This window comes from Miscanthus floridulus, chromosome 1, assembly GCF_019320115.1.
Source record: "Miscanthus floridulus cultivar M001 chromosome 1, ASM1932011v1, whole genome shotgun sequence".
Classification (NCBI taxonomy): domain Eukaryota; kingdom Viridiplantae; phylum Streptophyta; class Magnoliopsida; order Poales; family Poaceae; genus Miscanthus; species Miscanthus floridulus.
This window is the reverse complement of record NC_089580.1, coordinates 21,906,330-21,925,082: the sequence shown is the minus strand read 5'-3', so window position 1 is coordinate 21,925,082 and position 18,753 is coordinate 21,906,330. Positions and strand designations below refer to the sequence as shown.

The 18,753-nt window shown below is 42.3% G+C and overlaps 2 protein-coding genes across 2 annotated transcripts; both read right to left on the bottom strand.

Annotated features, from left to right (window-relative positions):
• Nucleotides 1-5: 5 nt before the first annotated feature.
• Nucleotides 6-2,681, bottom strand: LOC136453182 (uncharacterized). The gene is made up of 9 exons (XM_066453763.1): nt 2,110-2,681; nt 1,889-1,965; nt 1,352-1,430; nt 1,154-1,228; nt 942-1,056; nt 799-856; nt 656-727; nt 238-377; nt 6-139 (listed from the first exon to the last, which is right to left on the bottom strand). The coding sequence occupies exons 1-9, from the start codon at nt 2,260-2,262 to the stop codon at nt 6-8; spliced, it is 903 nt and encodes a 300-aa protein (XP_066309860.1). The 5' UTR covers nt 2,263-2,681.
• A 1,381-nt stretch (nt 2,682-4,062) lies between these two features.
• On the bottom strand, nt 4,063-12,719 carry LOC136454101 (homeotic protein knotted-1). Its single transcript, XM_066454673.1, has 5 exons — nt 12,174-12,719; nt 11,826-11,948; nt 11,546-11,690; nt 6,054-6,286; nt 4,063-4,600 (listed from the first exon to the last, which is right to left on the bottom strand). Exons 1-5 carry the CDS (start codon nt 12,540-12,542, stop codon nt 4,400-4,402), a joined length of 1,071 nt encoding a protein of 356 aa, XP_066310770.1. The 5' UTR covers nt 12,543-12,719; the 3' UTR covers nt 4,063-4,399.
• Nucleotides 12,720-18,753: the final 6,034 nt, after the last annotated feature.

The window sequence follows — 18,753 nt, the reverse complement described above, 5'->3', positions numbered from 1 at the left end:
TTGGTTCAGACGTACTGCCTGGTCGAGGTGATGGAGCGCAGCCAGTCTCTCAGGCACACCGAGTGGAAGGCTCTGCTGCAGCTGGGGTTCTCGCACGTGTAGTCCGTCGCACACCCGCTGTGAGCACCGAGTTCGTCATCTGGGGGATCAGAGAAGGAAGAACTGTGATAAAGATTCAGGGACCATGATGTGAGCCAAAGGGGCCGGGTAGTACAGACACATGGTAAATTCGCTCACCAACTGGCAGATGCTTGGCATAGCATATCCCACAATCAGCTTGCTCGTCGTCTTTGACGTTACCAGTGACCGAAGGGGGTGCAGGCAGTGCAAAGTCCAAGACGGCTGCCAAATTCTCATGGAATTTTTTCTTTGCATCCCTAGTGATAGAGAGAAGATCATGGGTTTTAATCACAATCTTTTACATGCACGTTAATGTAACTCTAGAGAGATTTCAGTTATCTGATCTACTACTGGTATGAAACAGTAGCCGTAGATCTACAGCAAAGAAGATACAGGTGCAACAGAATTTATGTTTAGCACATGTTACATAGGCAAGCTCAGTAAATATATTTTAATGAAAAAATTACAATAGTACATCTACATCAGTAATATAAGAAAATGTGTACAATGCAATGCAGGAAATATGTGAGTATACCATTTTTTACGATTCTTTCTCCAATTTATTATCAGCTGATCAAGTTTGCCATCTGTGCCCAAGAAGCGACACCTGGAAGAAATGGTGATGCATGGGATCAAACAATGGTTGGCTTCAAATAGAGTCCTGAAATCTGATCTTACTCTGGTAAGGAGTTGGGCTTGCGTGCATCAACATGCAACAAAATGTAGCAATTGTCACCTGGTGATTTAGGCACAAATAGCAATTTAAGCAAACATAAATAAAAGGAGCACAACTATTACTTCCAGATGAATAAGGGAATTACCTAAAGATATATGACGATGAGACATAGCATAGGACGGCTTTGTTGGATCAACTATCCAAAGGACCTTATCAATCTCGTCCATCGTAGACCAGAACTCTTGTAAGATCTTCAGGTGCTGATTGTGTGAACCCAATAATATAGCATGACACAACATAACAATCTATGAATAGGACAACCATATGATTCAAGCAATGAAAAAAGAGTTCACCTACCGCTTGGAATTGGTAAAGAACATCTTTCAGTCTTGAGCTTTTTGACCACTGTATTTTTGGGAGATATGGTATGTCCTGTTAATGAGACAAGTTCAATTATATGGCATATGGCTATGGTTCTGAAATTTCATGTAACTGCAAAATATAATAATTAATAAAACAGGCCTAGTTTATGGAAATATCAGGATAGAGACTAACTGCAGAGACTGAAGGAGGACTTTCAGGATAGCCCATGGGCAGTGTGATCTCCAGTAAATGAATCCGTCCTCCTTCATCCCTGGCAGATACATAAGCCATAATTTCACACAATAGAATAGAATTACAAAGAGGCTGCTACACTAGTGATTGTTGCTCATATGCATTACAATGTTCAGGCCGGTCTCTTTTTTTAGCATAATTGGCAGGTGCTCTCCCTTTTCATTTAGTTGAGAGCAAACGTAAAGGTTTTGCTACATAGACGAAAGAAAAAGAGATATAGAAGAATAAGAAAATAAAACAACTGTATTTACATCTGCCCAAATGGGCACCGGCTCCTCTGACTACACTGTCCTCTGAAACAACTATCACTGACAAACTTCAGTACGTAATACATGGGCTAGCCTTGCTCAACGGTAGTAGCTTTTTCTCCAAACAATCGTACAATATAAATATAAATATAAATATAAATATAAATATAAATATAAATAAAGAGGTTCATGCCGAATTGCCTTGGCAGCACATGAGAGGAATCCTTACACAACGCGGAAGGTCAGACAGGACACTCCATCGTCCCCTGTGGCGCTCACTACCTGCTCCCACCCGATCTCTTCGATCTGCACGCGCGAACGTCCAAATAGAACATGAACGCGATGTCAGCAAACCCCCACATGGGAAAAAAAAAGAAACCCAAAAAAAATTGAAACCGATTCCCTTGCGGCATCAGTCGGCGCAGGCATTTCGTCGAGCGGCTGACGTACCTGCGCGAACACGTAGCTGTAGAACGCGGGCGGCCGACGGGGAGGTGGCCCCGCTTCCGCCTGCGCATCCTGCCGAGCATCCGTGTAAGCCTCCTTGCTCGCCCACGCTTGCGGTGTCGCTGCCGCGCGCGAGAGCGGAGCCGGCAACTCCATTCCTAACCGGCGCCAAGGATGGAAGTTGTCCCACTCCAATGCGATACTGACCGCGGAAATTGCGTGAGGACCATCCGAGAGCTAGGTGCCGAGGATGGATTAAAGGCCCAGATTTGCCTGGGCTAAAGACAGTCCGAGCCAAACGGCCCAGAATCAGTCACGGTGAGCGTACATGCACGGCCCAATCCACCAGACAGGAGACCGCCGCCGCCCAGAAACGCAACCCAAGTCACGCCGCCCTCTCCGCCGCTATGGAGTCACGGTCACGGAGAGCCGACATTTCTTCCCCTCCTGGCCGGCCGGCCGGCGGCCGGACTGCGGCACCGCTCCCGATCGCGTAACTCGTAAGTAAAGCCCCTCCTGCACAGCCCAGCCTCGTCTCGTCTCCTTGTTGAGTAGATTCTGCTGGTGGCGTGGCGTGGTGCTGCTGCTGCTGCTGCTCAGGGACCAGATTGAATTGCATGGTGCGTGCACTGCAGAATCGTACTCACCCTTCTTAGGGCGCGTTTAGGTGAAAATTTTTTTCGGTTTTTTTACTGTAGCATTTTCGTTTGTATTTGTCAATTAGTGTCTAATTATGGATTAATTAGGTTCGAAAGTTTCGTCTCACGATTTCTCATCCAACTGCAATTAGTTTTTTTTCGTCTACATTTAGTACTCCATGCATGTGCCGCAAGATTTGATGTGATGGGTACTGCGTAAAAAATTTTGAGAACTAAACATGCCCTTAGAATAGTTTTTTTTTGGAAGAGTTTAGTACAGTGGCACTTTGGCAGTGGATTTGTTGGGTTGCCTCGCCTAGTTCCCCTTATCTACGTATGCACTCGAGTCGTCCGGACATCTCTGATTAGTGTTGATCTGTTTAATTTCATCTATATAGCGTCCATGTTACTGAATTTTCACAATTAATCGTTCATAGCATCATTGATCACACATAAAAATAAAACTCAATAGGACCCATGAGTGGTAGGAATGCAGCCAAAAAAACTACATTCCAGAAATAATAAAGTGCACCAACTTTCCCTAATTTTGTTTGGTGATTGTTTCTGGGCCAGTTTTTGACGACTATCGAATTGTAAAGTGGATTTCATTATTGTGTTTCTGTTGCCGAGATCGACAGGGTCCCTTCCGAGCGGGCATTTTTTTTGGTTCAAGCCTGTCGAAACTGGTCAGGACGATTCATGAAAACTGATTAGATCGGTTTTCGCAAAGGTGTTGCAAGGAGCACCCCTGCAAGCTGCACGTGGACCTGCTCATGTGCTAGCATGATTTAGCGTCAACCGTAGTGGCATCTAGGTTCCATTTTGACCTATATATTTTGATCCTTGTCTTGAAACTACTGATTCACATATTTTGGTCTCTAAACTTGTTAAGGTATTTTTATCTGTATTCCTACCAGCCATCTACGGGAAATCAAACAGACCATTGTAGATTCAAAGGACATCACTAGGACAACATGATGTTCAGGCCATAGAGTTTAGCTCTTTTGCGAACTGAAGATGATGATAGGTCAGGTAAAACGCCATTCTATCCTCTAAGGTGGAAAAATATAAATGAACGACAAAGCTAACTGAAGCCCCCAGTTTTCCTGTTTCCTGTGTTTTTATTGTGAAAATAAACATTTTCATATATTCATGTGAAATTTTCGCGTTCCAAAGGATCTGATACTAGAACCAGAATATCTTGGAAGTAAAATGCTATTCTATGGTCGGTGGGGGAAAAAGCATATAACAAAACCAACAGATACTAGAACTTGAATATCTTGGAAATAAAATGCACATACTGAAATGACGAGACCTGAGCAGTATCATTAGATTAGGCAGAAACTAACTATATCATGCAAATTATTCAAACATGTAGCAATCAGCGATCCATCTGTCAGGTTACGCATACCACCACACAAAAGCAAAAGCACACCACCACACTGTGGAGCAGCACCTAAAGCATAGTTCATGCACGGAAGCATAGGCGCATAGATAGGGTAGCAATGGTAACAAAATAATTAAGCATGGCCTCCTTACAGGTCATGTATGCGGCACACAACATTAGATAGCTAGCCCTGTCTTCAGTACTTCAGACACTTAGAACCATTAGTCTTTAGCTAGGTCGTGGTGTGAAATGGAAGCGATAATGGTGGCTAGCCAAGCCGGTAGAGCCCGCCGTCGTTGATGAAATGTCCGTCCATGTAGAAGGCGTTTGTAGTGTGGTACCCGTCCATCATCAGGTGGTGCATTTCCTCAGACGGCTTCCAGTGCCGCTTCCGCTGGTTGATGAACCAGTTGTTGATCTGCTTCAGGTCAAGCCCGGTAGACTCAGCCAGTGCCACCTTCTGAGTCTCCTGCTCACCCATGTGAAGAGTTAATACATATCCAATAAGGAAACACAGTATATGCCGTATACAAAACATCCAACAAAATGAACATATAAACAAAAAGTTTCTTGTAAGCTCCTGGACTTAATGCTTGTTTCACTTAGTGTTAGAACCAAAGCACAAGTTTGGGGCTAGAATTTCAGTTTCATTAGCCTTACCACAACTATGGAAGGTTGGGGATACATATAGGGTAACTTGCTTAGAACTTAAGAAAGCTACAACATATTCTAGAGATGCTAAATCAAGATAAGGATAAAGATAAGGGCTGACACAGCCACCAACTACTCTAGATAAGTATCCTAGGTAGATAAGGACAAGACTTATAGCTGTCACTTAGAACCCTGAACTTGAAAATTGCATATTAGGATCTTCACTTATACAAGTATCAACACATACTTCAGAGCACTATAATTTTCTGTTCAGCCATGTAGTTCCCAAGTGAAACCAATGGAAACTCTTTAATCTGTATCTGAGAGAAGGCTTTATATTTCAAATAAATTTAGTTGCTTAAAATTAATGGTATTTAGCAAGACTGCTGTAGAAGTTTCAGAATACCTTAAATAAGGTTAATACCAATAATTGCCCGCCACTCCCTGATCAATAGTAGACTCTGGCATATTTTGACTCACTTATTACATGCTAATATGTAAATTAAGGAACAGACAACCATGGAAGATCAAGGACCCATATCAAGCTTTGATTTGCCAAATGTGTTTTATGCATGCTTCCCCTTGAATTACCATGTGCAATCAGCACTAACATTAGATTTTTACTGGCTAAAGATGGCAACGGGCACAAAATATCCGCGTGCCCGCGGATAGAAAACCCGATGGGCATGGATATGGGTTTAAGTTTGTGTCCACGGGCACGGGCATGGGTGTGATTCTAAACCCGATGGATATTTGCTCGTGGGCATGGAAAAATGATATCCGCACCCGCAAACCCGCTAGACCCGCGCCAATGACCCTATAAGTCTATATACGGTTGTATGTCTTTATTCGTGTTAATTTGTGATGACTTGAGATACACTAATGTAGACTTTTGATGACTCTTGTATGGTCAATGTGTCATACTTTATCTAATGTTGAGATATAGACGTTTATTTTTTGATATATTGTTTCTTACTTGCTATTAAGATATGGTTGGGTGCTTTGTTGCTTCATTTTTGCGGGTATACCGGTGTGCCCGCGGGCATGTGATATCCGCGGATAGCGGGCACATGCATGGTTTTCTACCCGTGACGGTTAACGGGCGCGGGCACGGATTTTTGCTCGCGGGTATAGATATCTAGGGCTAGTATCCGCGCGGATTTTACCCGTTGCCATCTTTATTACTGGCTATAAAAAGCTCATGAATACTTGGCATCAAAATCATGTGTTGCCAACAATTTTAAAAATGGAAGAATAAAAAGAAGACGTACTGAGGGGTAAGGCCATTTGTAGTGCAGATCCCACCAGCTAAGGAGCTGCTGGCGAGCCTCCTTAGGGAGCTTCCCTTTCTTCTTCTTCTTTGACAGTTCTTGCTTGAGCGAGCTTAGATAGCCACTGTATTTCTTCAAGAGATGGTGCTTGAGCTCTTGGTCTACACCATGTACATCAACTTCAGGGAGCTCTGTCTCTCCTCCGCTACCTTCTTGATCCTCCTCAGAAGAGCCTTCAAGCATAACAGATGGAACTGTTAGCTACAACAAAAGAAGTAATCAAGCAGCATTCATAGCCAGATTAGAAAACATTTGACTGGCAAAGCACAAGTACTGAACTTATTTACTAAAAATCTAAAATACATGTTCCATACAAGCAAAGCAATAAACAGTGCTTTTCATGTGCCATAGTTAAACAAGTGAACTTAATTATGATTTTATGAATGTGAAGTGTGATAATCTAAGTTAAGTAGCACAGCAATCTGCATCTATACAAAACAAATATCATCCAACTCCCACGTGACATCAGTCTTGGGAATTTGCATTGGGCTATTGTCCACCAATCAATCTAACATCTCCAACATACCCACTGAAGTAAAGATATCACGGACATGTGCATTGGCACTATTTTAGTTTGTGAACCTAGTGCATTCCAAAGACGAACATAAAAAGTATGGATGTTTCTGCACATATTACTTTGTTTGCATGATATTTTGATCATTTTTATATTGTGGGTGAAAAATTATATTGCAACTGTATGTCCACACCATGTTCTTTTCCCAACAGTGAACGCTGCATTTGTTTTTCTATATTAGCATCTTAATATTTAACTTGTGCTTTTCAGAATAGGCATAAATGACCCCTGTACACTTTTCGTTTTGCCAATTATCTATATCCATCTTGATGGCAACATATTTGGAAGCAATATAGAAATAAGCAAAGGAACACAGGTTTAAGACTTGAATAAAATGTTTGCCTATGTAAGAGCATCCTAACATATATGGGAAATGAAGTATGTTCTCCAATATTAAGTTACAATTCTTTGCTTTAAGAAAACAACTCCGCTCGTGTTGTTTCAACATATCTGGTGCCTAGCCCAGGAGCACAGGTAAAGGAGGGCTGTGATAAGCTTGGCAAGCTAGTGCAAAACCCTGCCGCGCATACTAAAAAAATAACTTAGTTATCTTTAGATAAGGTCAAGTAGAAAATAACAATACACATTCCGAGACCAAGAGCCAGGGTGGCAACCTTCTTTTAGTTTCATTTCATACACCACAGTGGTCGGATGTTGTGCTACTCAGTCCTGTGCATACCTATCACGAGTCCATGACCCTGGGTCAACCAGGGTTTGTCATTTGTGAGCATGCTACTATGCAGGACTATCTAGCCTGGAATGTTGAGAAAATATCTGATATGTTTGAAAAAAAAGGAGTAACAGGACCTTCTTTAAACCAACATTCATATATATATATATATATATATATATATTAATAATATATATAATATATATATATATATATATATATATATATATATATATATATATATTTGCATAAAGGAAATAAATATTTTATGTTTGTGCATTCTGACAGAAGCAAAAGTGAAAATATTTTTTATTTTGAAAATGACTTTTGAGCATGTGACCCTATATGAGACTCTGTTCGTCATGCTGTTAATTGGGACAAATTAAAGCAGTGTGAGGTCACGACAGACACATATATAGTAATAGTAAATGACCATAATGATTTAATGATCAATCAAAACACATGCCAAACGTGTGTGGTTGTCTTTGAAATGAAGAAAGAACCAGTTGCTCACTAAAACATCATTAGACAATATGGATGTAGAAACCCATGAAATGTTTTGGGAGTACCACGGGAATTAGACAAGAACTTTGTGAAAATATTTGGTGGCCTTGTTGAATATGTGGAAAACCAAAAAAAAGAAAATGAAGAGCATCACAGCTTGTACATGTTACAACAATCTAAAAAACTTCTGGAAAAGATTTCATGATACACTTACGAAATAGTATTGCCAAAGGAACCCTTAGGCGGAGCTGTTCCATGGTCATTCTAAATGCTTTTCAAATATTTTCCTAGTGTTTCATTTCAATACATTTAAAGCCCTTGATTCCTTTTCCTTGTTCCTGACAGCTGGGTTTTAAGGTAAATAATGTTCTATATTTTAAAAAAGCTGGTGTGTTTAAATTTATTAATGGCTTGTGGAAGATATTATCAAACAATTCCACTGTTAAAGAAAATGGAAAAAAAAAAAAGCAAGATGGTATGTGATAAAGAACTCTAATCACAACATTTTATGTGATACTGAATATTGAGATAAATAGAATAGAATCCATGAAAATGATAAAACCAGCAGCAGAAGTGACGAGAATCAGAATCCGGTCAATCTGAAAAAGAGAATAAAAACGAATGCACCTGACTCCAGTAACCAAGAATACAAACATGCACGAGACCCAGATCAAATGGAAGATTTCACACAGATGGAAGTGCCAGATTGTTCCTTTCCTCCAGTTGCGTTATCTTTTCCACTAGCGTTCCAGTGCAAAATCCGTCGGTTCTTTGTTCATCCTTTTGTTTTATGTTGCTTGCTTCTGGTATCTTATTTGGCCTTACCTCGAGACAAATGGAAACTCGTGATATCTCTGTCCCTGCTTTTGCATGACCTTGAAAGAGGGCATGCAACCAAGAATCTTGGAGTACATGGGCAACATCAGTCAGAAAACGCAGTGTTGTTTTGCGATTAAGGCCTTGTTTAGGTGTAAACTTTTGGAGTGTCATATCGGGTATCACGTGAGGGTGTAGGATGAGGGTGCTGCATGGGGTGTTTGGATACTAATAAAAAAACAAATTACAGAATCCATCAGTAAACCGACAAATTTATTAAGCCTAATTAATCCGTCATTAGCACATGTATTACTGTAGCGCAATGTTGACAAATCATGGTCTAATTAGGCTTAAAAATTCGTCTCCCAAAGTAGTCGGAATATGTGCTATTAGTTAATTTTTTTAGTATATATTTAATACTCTATGCATGTGTTATTAGTTATTTTTAGTCTATATTTAACACTCCAAGCATGTGTCCAAACGTTCGATGGGATATGGTGTAAACTTTTTGGAGAAAGAACTAAAACTAAGGCCTAATTTAGTAGTTTGTCTGTGGCCCTCATAACCAAAAGAGATTGTATTATATTTAAGAAAAGAATGCATGAGGTCTAAAAAAAAAAAGAGTCTACCGACAGCCCGTTTCGGCTGGATTGGCTTATAAACCACCCATGGCTGAAGTACTGCCGGCTGATATTTAGTGTGTGAGAAAAATACTGAAAGCAAGTCAGATACAAGTCAGGTACAGACAGTTCCAGCCTGAGATGGTCAAAGAACAGTTGGAGCTGAGAAGAAATCTGAGTTGACAGCTGAAAAATACAAACGCAGTTGGACTTGGACTCGCCTCGAAAGCATCCAATGTTCCTTGACCGGCATTATTTATGAGAATGCACGTGGAGAAGTCTCACAAAATACAGGGACATAGAAGTACTGGTAGGATATAGCAGTCGCATATAATAATATAAGCCTAGCAGATCACACAGCCATTGCAAGAGAGATCTCACATCAAATAATGGTGGCCGTTCGGCGTTCATGCACACTGTTTCTATGGTTCGCGAGGCACACAGACCATTTTGTCCACTGCATGGACCGGTCAGAACACAAAAAACTGAGACGCATATGATGCTCCATTCACTCATCTGCCTGCCTATGCATCTCTGAACATTCTCAATTTTTTTGCAGCATTCTTGGCTTCCTAGGCCATTTTTGCAGCATTCTACGACATCAGATGGCATCTTCTTCGCTAACATGCTCCAATAATGAAGTGATTGTGTGTGTTGCTGTCGTACTAGCCAAGTAGCCAGTGCTCCAGAACCGAAGTGAAAAACTCTGGGCTGGCAGTAACTGGTAGCACGAGTTGTTTCTATAGCCTCGTGATAGATCATTAGAAAGGCCCCTGCCATGGATTGTCTCGATCCACCTGATGTGTTCATTTTAAAATTAGCAAAGACTACTCAGAAGCAGATGGTCAGATCTGTGTTCTGGCTAGCTTGCGTGACATTCTTGGCTCCAGAACCTAGCTACATCCCTTAGCCCTGTTTAGTTTCCAAAAATTTTTATACAGTACCTGTCACATCGAATCTTGCGGCACATGCATGGAGTACTAAATATAGACGAAAAAAAACTAATTGCACAGTTAGATGAGAAATCGCGAGACGAAACTTTCGAACCTAATTAGTCCATAATTAGACATTAATTACCAAATACAAACAAATGAGCTACAGTGCCCAAAACCCAAAATTTTTGGCTTCTAAACGCGGCCTTAAGGGGGAGAAAGATGACAAGAATGTTCTGGCTAGCTTGCGTGACAGATGGGGGATGACTCCCCATCTCTCTCTCTCTCCCCCGGTTTCCCCCTCTCACTCCTCTCATATTCGCACACCGCCGCTATCGTATCGTGGATTATTTACTGGCTAGTTTGGTGTGATAGGAAAACACTGTTCCTGACTGGAAATTTAGTATCCTTTACGATCCAGCGAACAGGCTGTATACGTGTGTACTCGTGTTTCACTGACATACGCCAGTGAGACTCCTCGGCCATGGACTGTTGCTTGCACAATGCCACAGCACGCAGTACTGTTGCCCTTCCCCAAACCCTAGAACAAGGAAAGAGCTCCGTAATTCCCTGGGGTTCCCATCATGGAAAAGATGGCTGCCTGAACCAGGAACTACTTGCAGGACACATGCACATATTCCATTGGAAATGGAATCAATCAATGGAGGACGACGAACAAGGCATCCATGCCAACAGCCAAAGTAGTACTAGCAGCAGTAAAAACACAGGTGATTTCATCCTAATCTCTATGCAGTATTACAGCTGAACGCAAGGAAGGAATGGGCCGGATGGAGTGTAGTATGAAAAGAAACAGAGCTTTCACGTGTGCTAGATTGAGCTGCACTGCTGCACATGTGTGAGGACTATTCCTTTCCAGCAGAAGCAAAGATCGATGGAAGCCAGAGAGAAGAATCTCACAGATGCAAGGCCAGGAAAAGCAAGCAGGGAGAAGATTCTTCTGGAACCCTGATTAGGAATGCTGCCGCATTAAAACATGAAGCACAGACAAGCCATTCATCTGCGCTGCGCAGGTAGCCATACTCAAAACATGCATGTATAACAAGATGCTCCTAAAAAGGGAACTATATAGATGCCAAATTGCTGAGAAACCACATCATTTTTTTTAGATGCAAAAATCAAGAACATATGCTCAACCAAGAAAGAGGACAGCAAGATGAACAAGAGGGCATGATAGATGGGCAACCAAGAGGACATGAAGATCTCAACAAGAAGGCGTCACTGCACGAGGAGAACCGATCCGATCCAAAAAAAAATCATCAGTGTAAGAGGAGCATGAGGCGCAGCAATTTCAGTACCAGAGGAAAGGATATTGCGCAGCGATCTTCCAGAGATGGAAAGCGAATTGAGCTGCGACTCCACCCTTCGCATGAACTCCATCGCCTCCTGCAGCGGCCTCGTCAGCTCCTCCCTGAACTTCACCAGCATCTCGTGGTACGCCTCCTACGCGCAAATTAAAATCGAGTTGAAAACAACGACAAATAATGCCACAGTGCGTGAATAAACCTCGAGAACAAAACACAGAAAGATGTCTTCTTTTGCAGAAAGGGGGTCACTGACGGTTAGCTGATAGCTCACCATGAACTGGTCCAGCTCCGGCTCCGTTGCAGCGCCCAGGCCGCCGAGCGCCGTGCGCTGCCGCGCCTCCAGCTCCTGCGCCATCGCCGTCAGCCTCGCCGCCACCTCCGGTGGTGCCCCCACCTGCAAACACCCACACGGACTTTTAAGAAAGTTCTGAACACCGGATGCACATGTCTACTGCATGAGCAGCATGCATAAACTATAGTATGCTATGTAAAAGGAAGCAGAAAGTATATGCATGCGCCATGCTTGACATCAGATGTGGCTAAACTTCTCTAGCAGAACCGGAAGCAGGAGCGCTAGTGCGCTACTGTTAGGCTGCTACTAGTACAAGGTCTTGCTTGCCTTCTTGCACTCGAGGTAGGCGGCGAGGAGCGAGTAGTAGTGCGGGTGCGAGATGATCTTGGCCTTGATGGCCTCGAGGTCGCCTGCGTAGGGAAACGACGACGAGGGCTCCTTCGCCTTGACGCACGCGTCGAGGAGGCTGCCGCCGTTGGCAAGCTGCAGCACCGGGTTGCCGCTAGCGCTGCTGTTCCCAGTGGCCGCCACCGTGTTCAGGGTGAGCGGCAGGCCTGCGCTCGGCGGTTGCTGCGGCGGCGGCGCAACGACGGCGCTGAGGGAGGATGCCCACGGGTGGTGGTGATGGTGGTGCTGGCCGTGGCCGTGGCTGTGGCTACTTGCGCCAACTCCAAAGTGGTGGGTGATCTCCTCCATCGGAGTGGGCGGATCTCCAGTGAAGTAGTGGTGCAGCGATCGAGCTCTCCGCCCACTGTCCCCGCGAGCTCCTGCGCAAGCGCAAAAGGGTCGCCTGGAGGTGAGATGAAGTTCTTGGGGCGAGGGAAAGAGGAAAAGGGTTTGGGAAAGGAGGAGGATGCCTCGAAGTACTATGCCTTCTCTCTCTATGCTATCATTAGAGTGAAGGGGGGGGGGGGGGGGGGGGGGGGGGGGGGCACAGTAGGGAAAAGGCTGGAGGCAATGTGCAGCTGCCTTTGGAGAGAGGCAGTGCAGTAGTGTGGCGTGGTGTTTGTGGGGTTTCTTTTTCAGGTCAAATCAAAAGACTTGAGGTGGATTTGCAGGGAGTTTCTATTTTCTACCCACTCTACTCTAAAATAATATAATTCTCATTTTCTTTAAAGTCAAACAATCTCAAATTTTATTAAATCAAAAGGCTTGATGAGCTGCCTTTGGAGAGAGACATACAACATGCAATAGCTAGCACACATAAGTTATTTTAGTTTAGTAAATACTGCCTTTTTCTCGTAAAAAGAGTTTTTATTATTCGTGTTGGTCAAACTTTTAAAATTTGACTAAATTTATATAAAATATTAGCAATATTTGAATGTCCAAAAAAGTTAATTATGAAAATATATTCAACGGTTATCTAATGATAATATTATGTACTATATATTGATATTTTCTAATACATATTTAGTTAAAGTTAAAAATATTTGACTTATCAAAAAACGAGAATGACACATTTTTATGGAACCGAGGGTGTATAGAAAAGTGTTTAGGAGCCTGCCTTGGTGCTCAACGGGCTGGTCTGCTAGTTCGGGCTCGGAAACAAAGTCGGTGTTAGGGCGTGCTTGATTTCACTAGATGGCTTGCCAAGCCTTGCCTCACCTAGCTAGCACAAGACACGAGAACCTTGCCCAGCCCTCTCAAGCTGCAAGGCAAACCTTGCCTACACATACCTCAAGGCAGTTAGGCAATTAAAAAAAAGTAGTTAGGCAAGACAATCAAAGGAGCAAGACTGTTCTATATCCTTGCTTAAGATTATTCTATATCCTTACTTAGCAAGATCAAACAATATGTGGCAAAAAAAAAAAAACTAAGCATCCCCTTAGTGTCTGGAGTCACGTGGCAGGGTGTCTGAATTCCTATATGTATGTGAGTACAAATAAGTAAACATGATGCTTATGCTTTGCATGTCATGTGATATGGATGCATAAATGTGTTACACAAATCATATGTACTAGTTATAGGTTTAGATTACTTAGGAATACTACTTAGTCATAGGTTAACATTACTTAGGAATACAAACATGTGTGGTGGATTGGTCAAGACAGATTGTCCATTTGGATGTCACAGGTCGTCCATCAGGTCAGGTAAACCATCTGTCTAGACTTAGCAAGAATTTGGCAAGTGTTAAAACACCGTACCCCTGTTTGTACTGAAGAGTGTGTCGGACGAACTATCCATCAAGAGACAACGGTGTTCCTAAGTGAAATACGACTAAGTGTTGGTCGGACAGACTATCTGACAATGCGAACGAACTATCGGCTTGATCTTGCAGACTATGACTAAGTGTAGCCAACACCCTTCTCGCCCCTTTCCGTTGTGCTTTTATCGTGCCCCAAAGTGAACAATTGTAATACAAGCTTATCTTAATGTCTTGAAAGTATCTAAGAAGACATAGACATCTTCTCTACTCATTCATATCATTTACCCGTTGCTTGGTGTTGTAGGACAATTTTGATTATTAGCTAGTTCTCATCGATGGAAATTGATACCTTAGAATACTCTCGAATAAAAGCTACGTTGAAATATGTGCACTTGCAGATTTATTTGTCTGCCTCATTAAGCGTCAACACATGTGATAGACGGAAGTGGAATACCTCGTTCTGTTACAACTCTTGATGTAATTTTCTTTTAGACCCTCGAGTCCTTTTTTAGTAACGTTATAGATTTTTGTTATAAATATTATAATGCATCACTATTAATGGCATGACATGTATAATAAATTGATCCAAGCATACATGTTATTTGCATTAGGTCTTTTCTTTAGAATCGGGTGAGAGCTCGCTAGAGATATCTTTGGAGCCAACTCGATCTTGAAGCACTTGTTTTCCTTGGAGGTGAAGCCTCTGAGATGACTTGTTCAGGGGTAGAGATATATTTGGGCTACATATATAAAGACTAGGGATCATTATCATAGACAAAATATGCAAAAAAATATTTGACTTGACGTTAATAAGAAACAACCAGTCTGTTCGCTTGTTGGTTTTAGCCAGCCCAAACCAGCCAGCCAACAGTATTTTTCTCTCACAATAACCAGCACCAGCCAGCCCAAACCAGCCTAGAAACCAACCAGCGAACAGGCCGAACATTAAAATACTATGCAACATTATGCGTACAGTCTCATGTTTTCATTTATATATATGAATTAGTAGCTTTGAAAATGGTGATAAAATATAATGTATGGGAGTAGCTAAATAAACAGTCCCAGCACTTGCCATATAAGGGCAATCCAGTAGAGCTTAATGTTCAGATTTGACACTTTAACTTTTACCTATTAAGATTTCACACTTTAGCTTTTACCTATTAAGCTGGCCAAACAAAAATTTGGTTTTCTTTCGAAGCGTTTGAACTTCTCTAAAAACGGTGAATGTAGAGAGCTACGTTTTGGCGATTGTTTTGTTTTATATCAAACAGTATGTTTGGCTTCGTCATTTTTGGATTGATTTTGACAAATATTGTGTCGGATTCATAAACCCAGGGTCCCCAACGGGTCTGCTTCCCAGCAGAAACACGGCTCAGCAGACGGCATGGCGACAACGCGTGCTTCTTGGGCCGGCCCAGTTACCTAACGACCAGCTGAGAGAACGATCCGGTCTCCGACCGGAAGGCCTAGCCAAGGCGGGGACACAGTCTGACTCCGACCTCCTTTTCCGACCGGGAATACGTCGAACTTCTGCTTGCCGCTCTTCTCCGACCGACACAGTCGGAACCGACCGGGGACGCCCGCTCGGTAAGGGCCTGGGATCAGGCGGAGCAGATAAGGTAAGGCGCTCAAGTCAACCGCAATACCGTGGACCATACCCTACACACCTGTAGGACAGTGCCACTAGACCGTGCTAGACGGGTACTACGCAAACTTCCAGGCGTGTCAGAACCCAAACAGTGTTGTGGGCGTCGATATTTGTCTTACAATATTGTAGGCGCCGCCATTTACCATAACCAGGCGAACACGGTAAAACCTGTAGACGCGTCTGGGCATGAATAGTATTATGGGCGCCAACAATCACGCTCGTACCCGATGACATGAGCAACAAGACTAGGCAGCATACGTACACACTCTCTCTTTCTCTCTAAACTTATAAGGCCATCCCCTTTACCTATAAAAGGGGATGCTCTCTCTCCCAACAAAAAAAATGATCATTCAGACTCTCTCTGGCTAGCTCTAGACAATCTGAGCATTCGAATAGCTTCACAGCTCTAGAACTCTAAAGCTACATAGAGTTCACGCTCCAATACTTAGCACACGTTAGAGCCTCGTCACTCTTGGCCCTTCAGTTCAGAGTCCGACCGGGCTCCTAGCACCCTCTTCCTATTCCTACTCGTTTGTAACCCTACAACAAAATTCGAGCACCTGGGCTCAGGAATAAAGTCACCGACCGACCGAAACTAAATGTAGGGCACATTGTCTGAACTAGTATAAATCCTATGTCATTCAGTGCTAGGCCACATCCGATCACAACACACGGCAAAACTATAAATATTTACTTGTTGGTCACTTTTCGCACCGATATATTGTTTCATACTTATATGGTGAGAGAGAAAAGTTAACTCTTGATCAAGAGCTAGTCTCATACACATGCTTCAAAATTATACACGGATGTTATGTGGAGCTATTCATGTTATGAGCTATATGCTGAAAGTTTTAGTATCATGGGAAAAGTGTTCGAGAAAATATTACTATTAAAAAAGTTGTTTTGGTAGGGCTTCTCTCTAACTTCGGCTCCTTTAGAGGAGCCATACCAAACGGTTTAGAAAGACTGTTTGAAATCAATTTTCATGAAAAAAGGAGCAACCCTCAAAGAAGAACCCTGACAAACACAAAACCAGATCATTTAAAGTCGGATAGAACAACCTCTCTTTCCAGTCACTGATCTGAACCGTCCAATTCCTATCCAACCGTGAGCCAAGAAAACTCTAGAAACAAACAAATCTCGTAGGCCAATAACCAGGCCCATATCAGCCCATTAGCTAGCTACTTGCTCAACTCATTTGTCTCTGTCGTAGACGCTGATAGCCGGGTCGGCATTCCCCTTCCCGATCGGTTGTGGCAGAACCGCCCGAAATAATACACATTCAGAGACGCTCGTCTTCCACCAGACACTAAGCACCCCCAAAAGCAAGCTACATCAAGCGGATTCCGTCGAGCACACCCAAGGAAGAACTTGAATAATCCACGTTTCTCCTTTAGGATCCAATAATGAGAATGAGTTTACAATACTTAGTCCATTTTATATAATCAGAGTTCTTAGAAATACATTATTACAATACCAAGTTCAGAGTGTGGAATTTAAACAGCAGATTACAATAAACATCTACGATAGAATACAATGATCCATATGTGCCCACCAGAAGAATCCTCCACACAACAGCTACTCTTCAAACTGCACCTGTAAATTGTAATAGGGGTGAATAAACCCTGAGTACACGATGTACTCGCAAGACTTACCCGACTAGTGGAAATAATTTCCCGACTCCAAATGATATGATAAGCTTTATGGGTTGCTAGGTTTACTTTTTGCAAAAAGCATTACTAGTAGTGGATCTTTATGTATGTTTCTTATTAGCAGTCATGGTTAGTTTATTATCTAGCCATTCTATATAAGCACATATTCTACTTTCAAGCAAGAGTTGAGCAACCAGATCCACTTCACCATCTTTCATCTTCTAGTTCTTACTACGGTGCTAGACTGTAGACAAGCCATACCAGATTACCCGATGATTCACGAATCAATGTGCCCAGCTGAATACCCCAAAACACACGCTCCGCTTGTATCCTAGGCACAAGCCGAACCAACCCACCACTCTCCTATCAAGGGGTCTAGATCCCCATCTAAACTTGGACTCCAAGCCCCCACACCTGAGTCCCGGACTCAACGTGGTGCTTAGACATCCACCATCTCCACCTCCAATCAGTCGGTCTAGAAAGAGCCAGAACCCACAAGAAGAGAGCAACGAGTCTTCCCTGCTTCCATAAATAAGTATGTGCTCAGGATAATAAGTCTATGACTTCACTAGAACCCAATGCAACGACCAGTCCTTAACCGACACAGACAGGAAAAACAGTGTAACCAAGTTATGTCCCGTTGGCCGCGGGACACAACCTCTTACACCCACCAATACCCATAACATATCCCTGCCCGGTATCCATTTTCATTTTACCATTTTATCATAAGAGTGACAATAATAATCACCTATTGTGAGTAACGGTAGGTTACTCACGCTACCGAAAATCCTAAGCATAGCAGTCACTCGCACCTGTACTATTAAGACTCATAGGACAGATATATTTATGTAGGTAGTTTCCATAAAATGCATGTAACGTAAATGCACATCATATATATATATATATATATATATATATATATATATATATATATATATATATATATATATATATATATTCAGTACTTATTCAAAATAATAGTTATGCACCGGGGGCTTGCCTTGGGTAGGCGGTGTCCGCTCAGTCAGTCCATAGTGGCTCTAGAACCTCCTCCTACATGAGAATCTTCTCCTCGTACTCTTCAATCACCTCCTCATACTCCTGCTCGCCCTCGGTCATGAACTCCGCCAACTCGTTCTCTACATGCATGCAATGATGATGCAACACCCAATATTAAGGCAACAGTGGTTCTTAAAATAAGAATATATCTACTAAGCCACTAAGCTAGCTCTAATAACTAAGATACTGAGATAATCATCATTTCCATCAAACCAATAGGGTTTCACCTACAAGTGCTACTTAGCAACTAAAATATATTGTTACTCTTATTAACGATTTCCTATATACTACAACAAGAAGTACTTAGCTACCTTATTTCTCAACATTTTATAAGGCTACAAAAATTATAGTGAGCACATAATAATACAATGAATCTACTGTAAAAATTTATGGTCAAAGCTA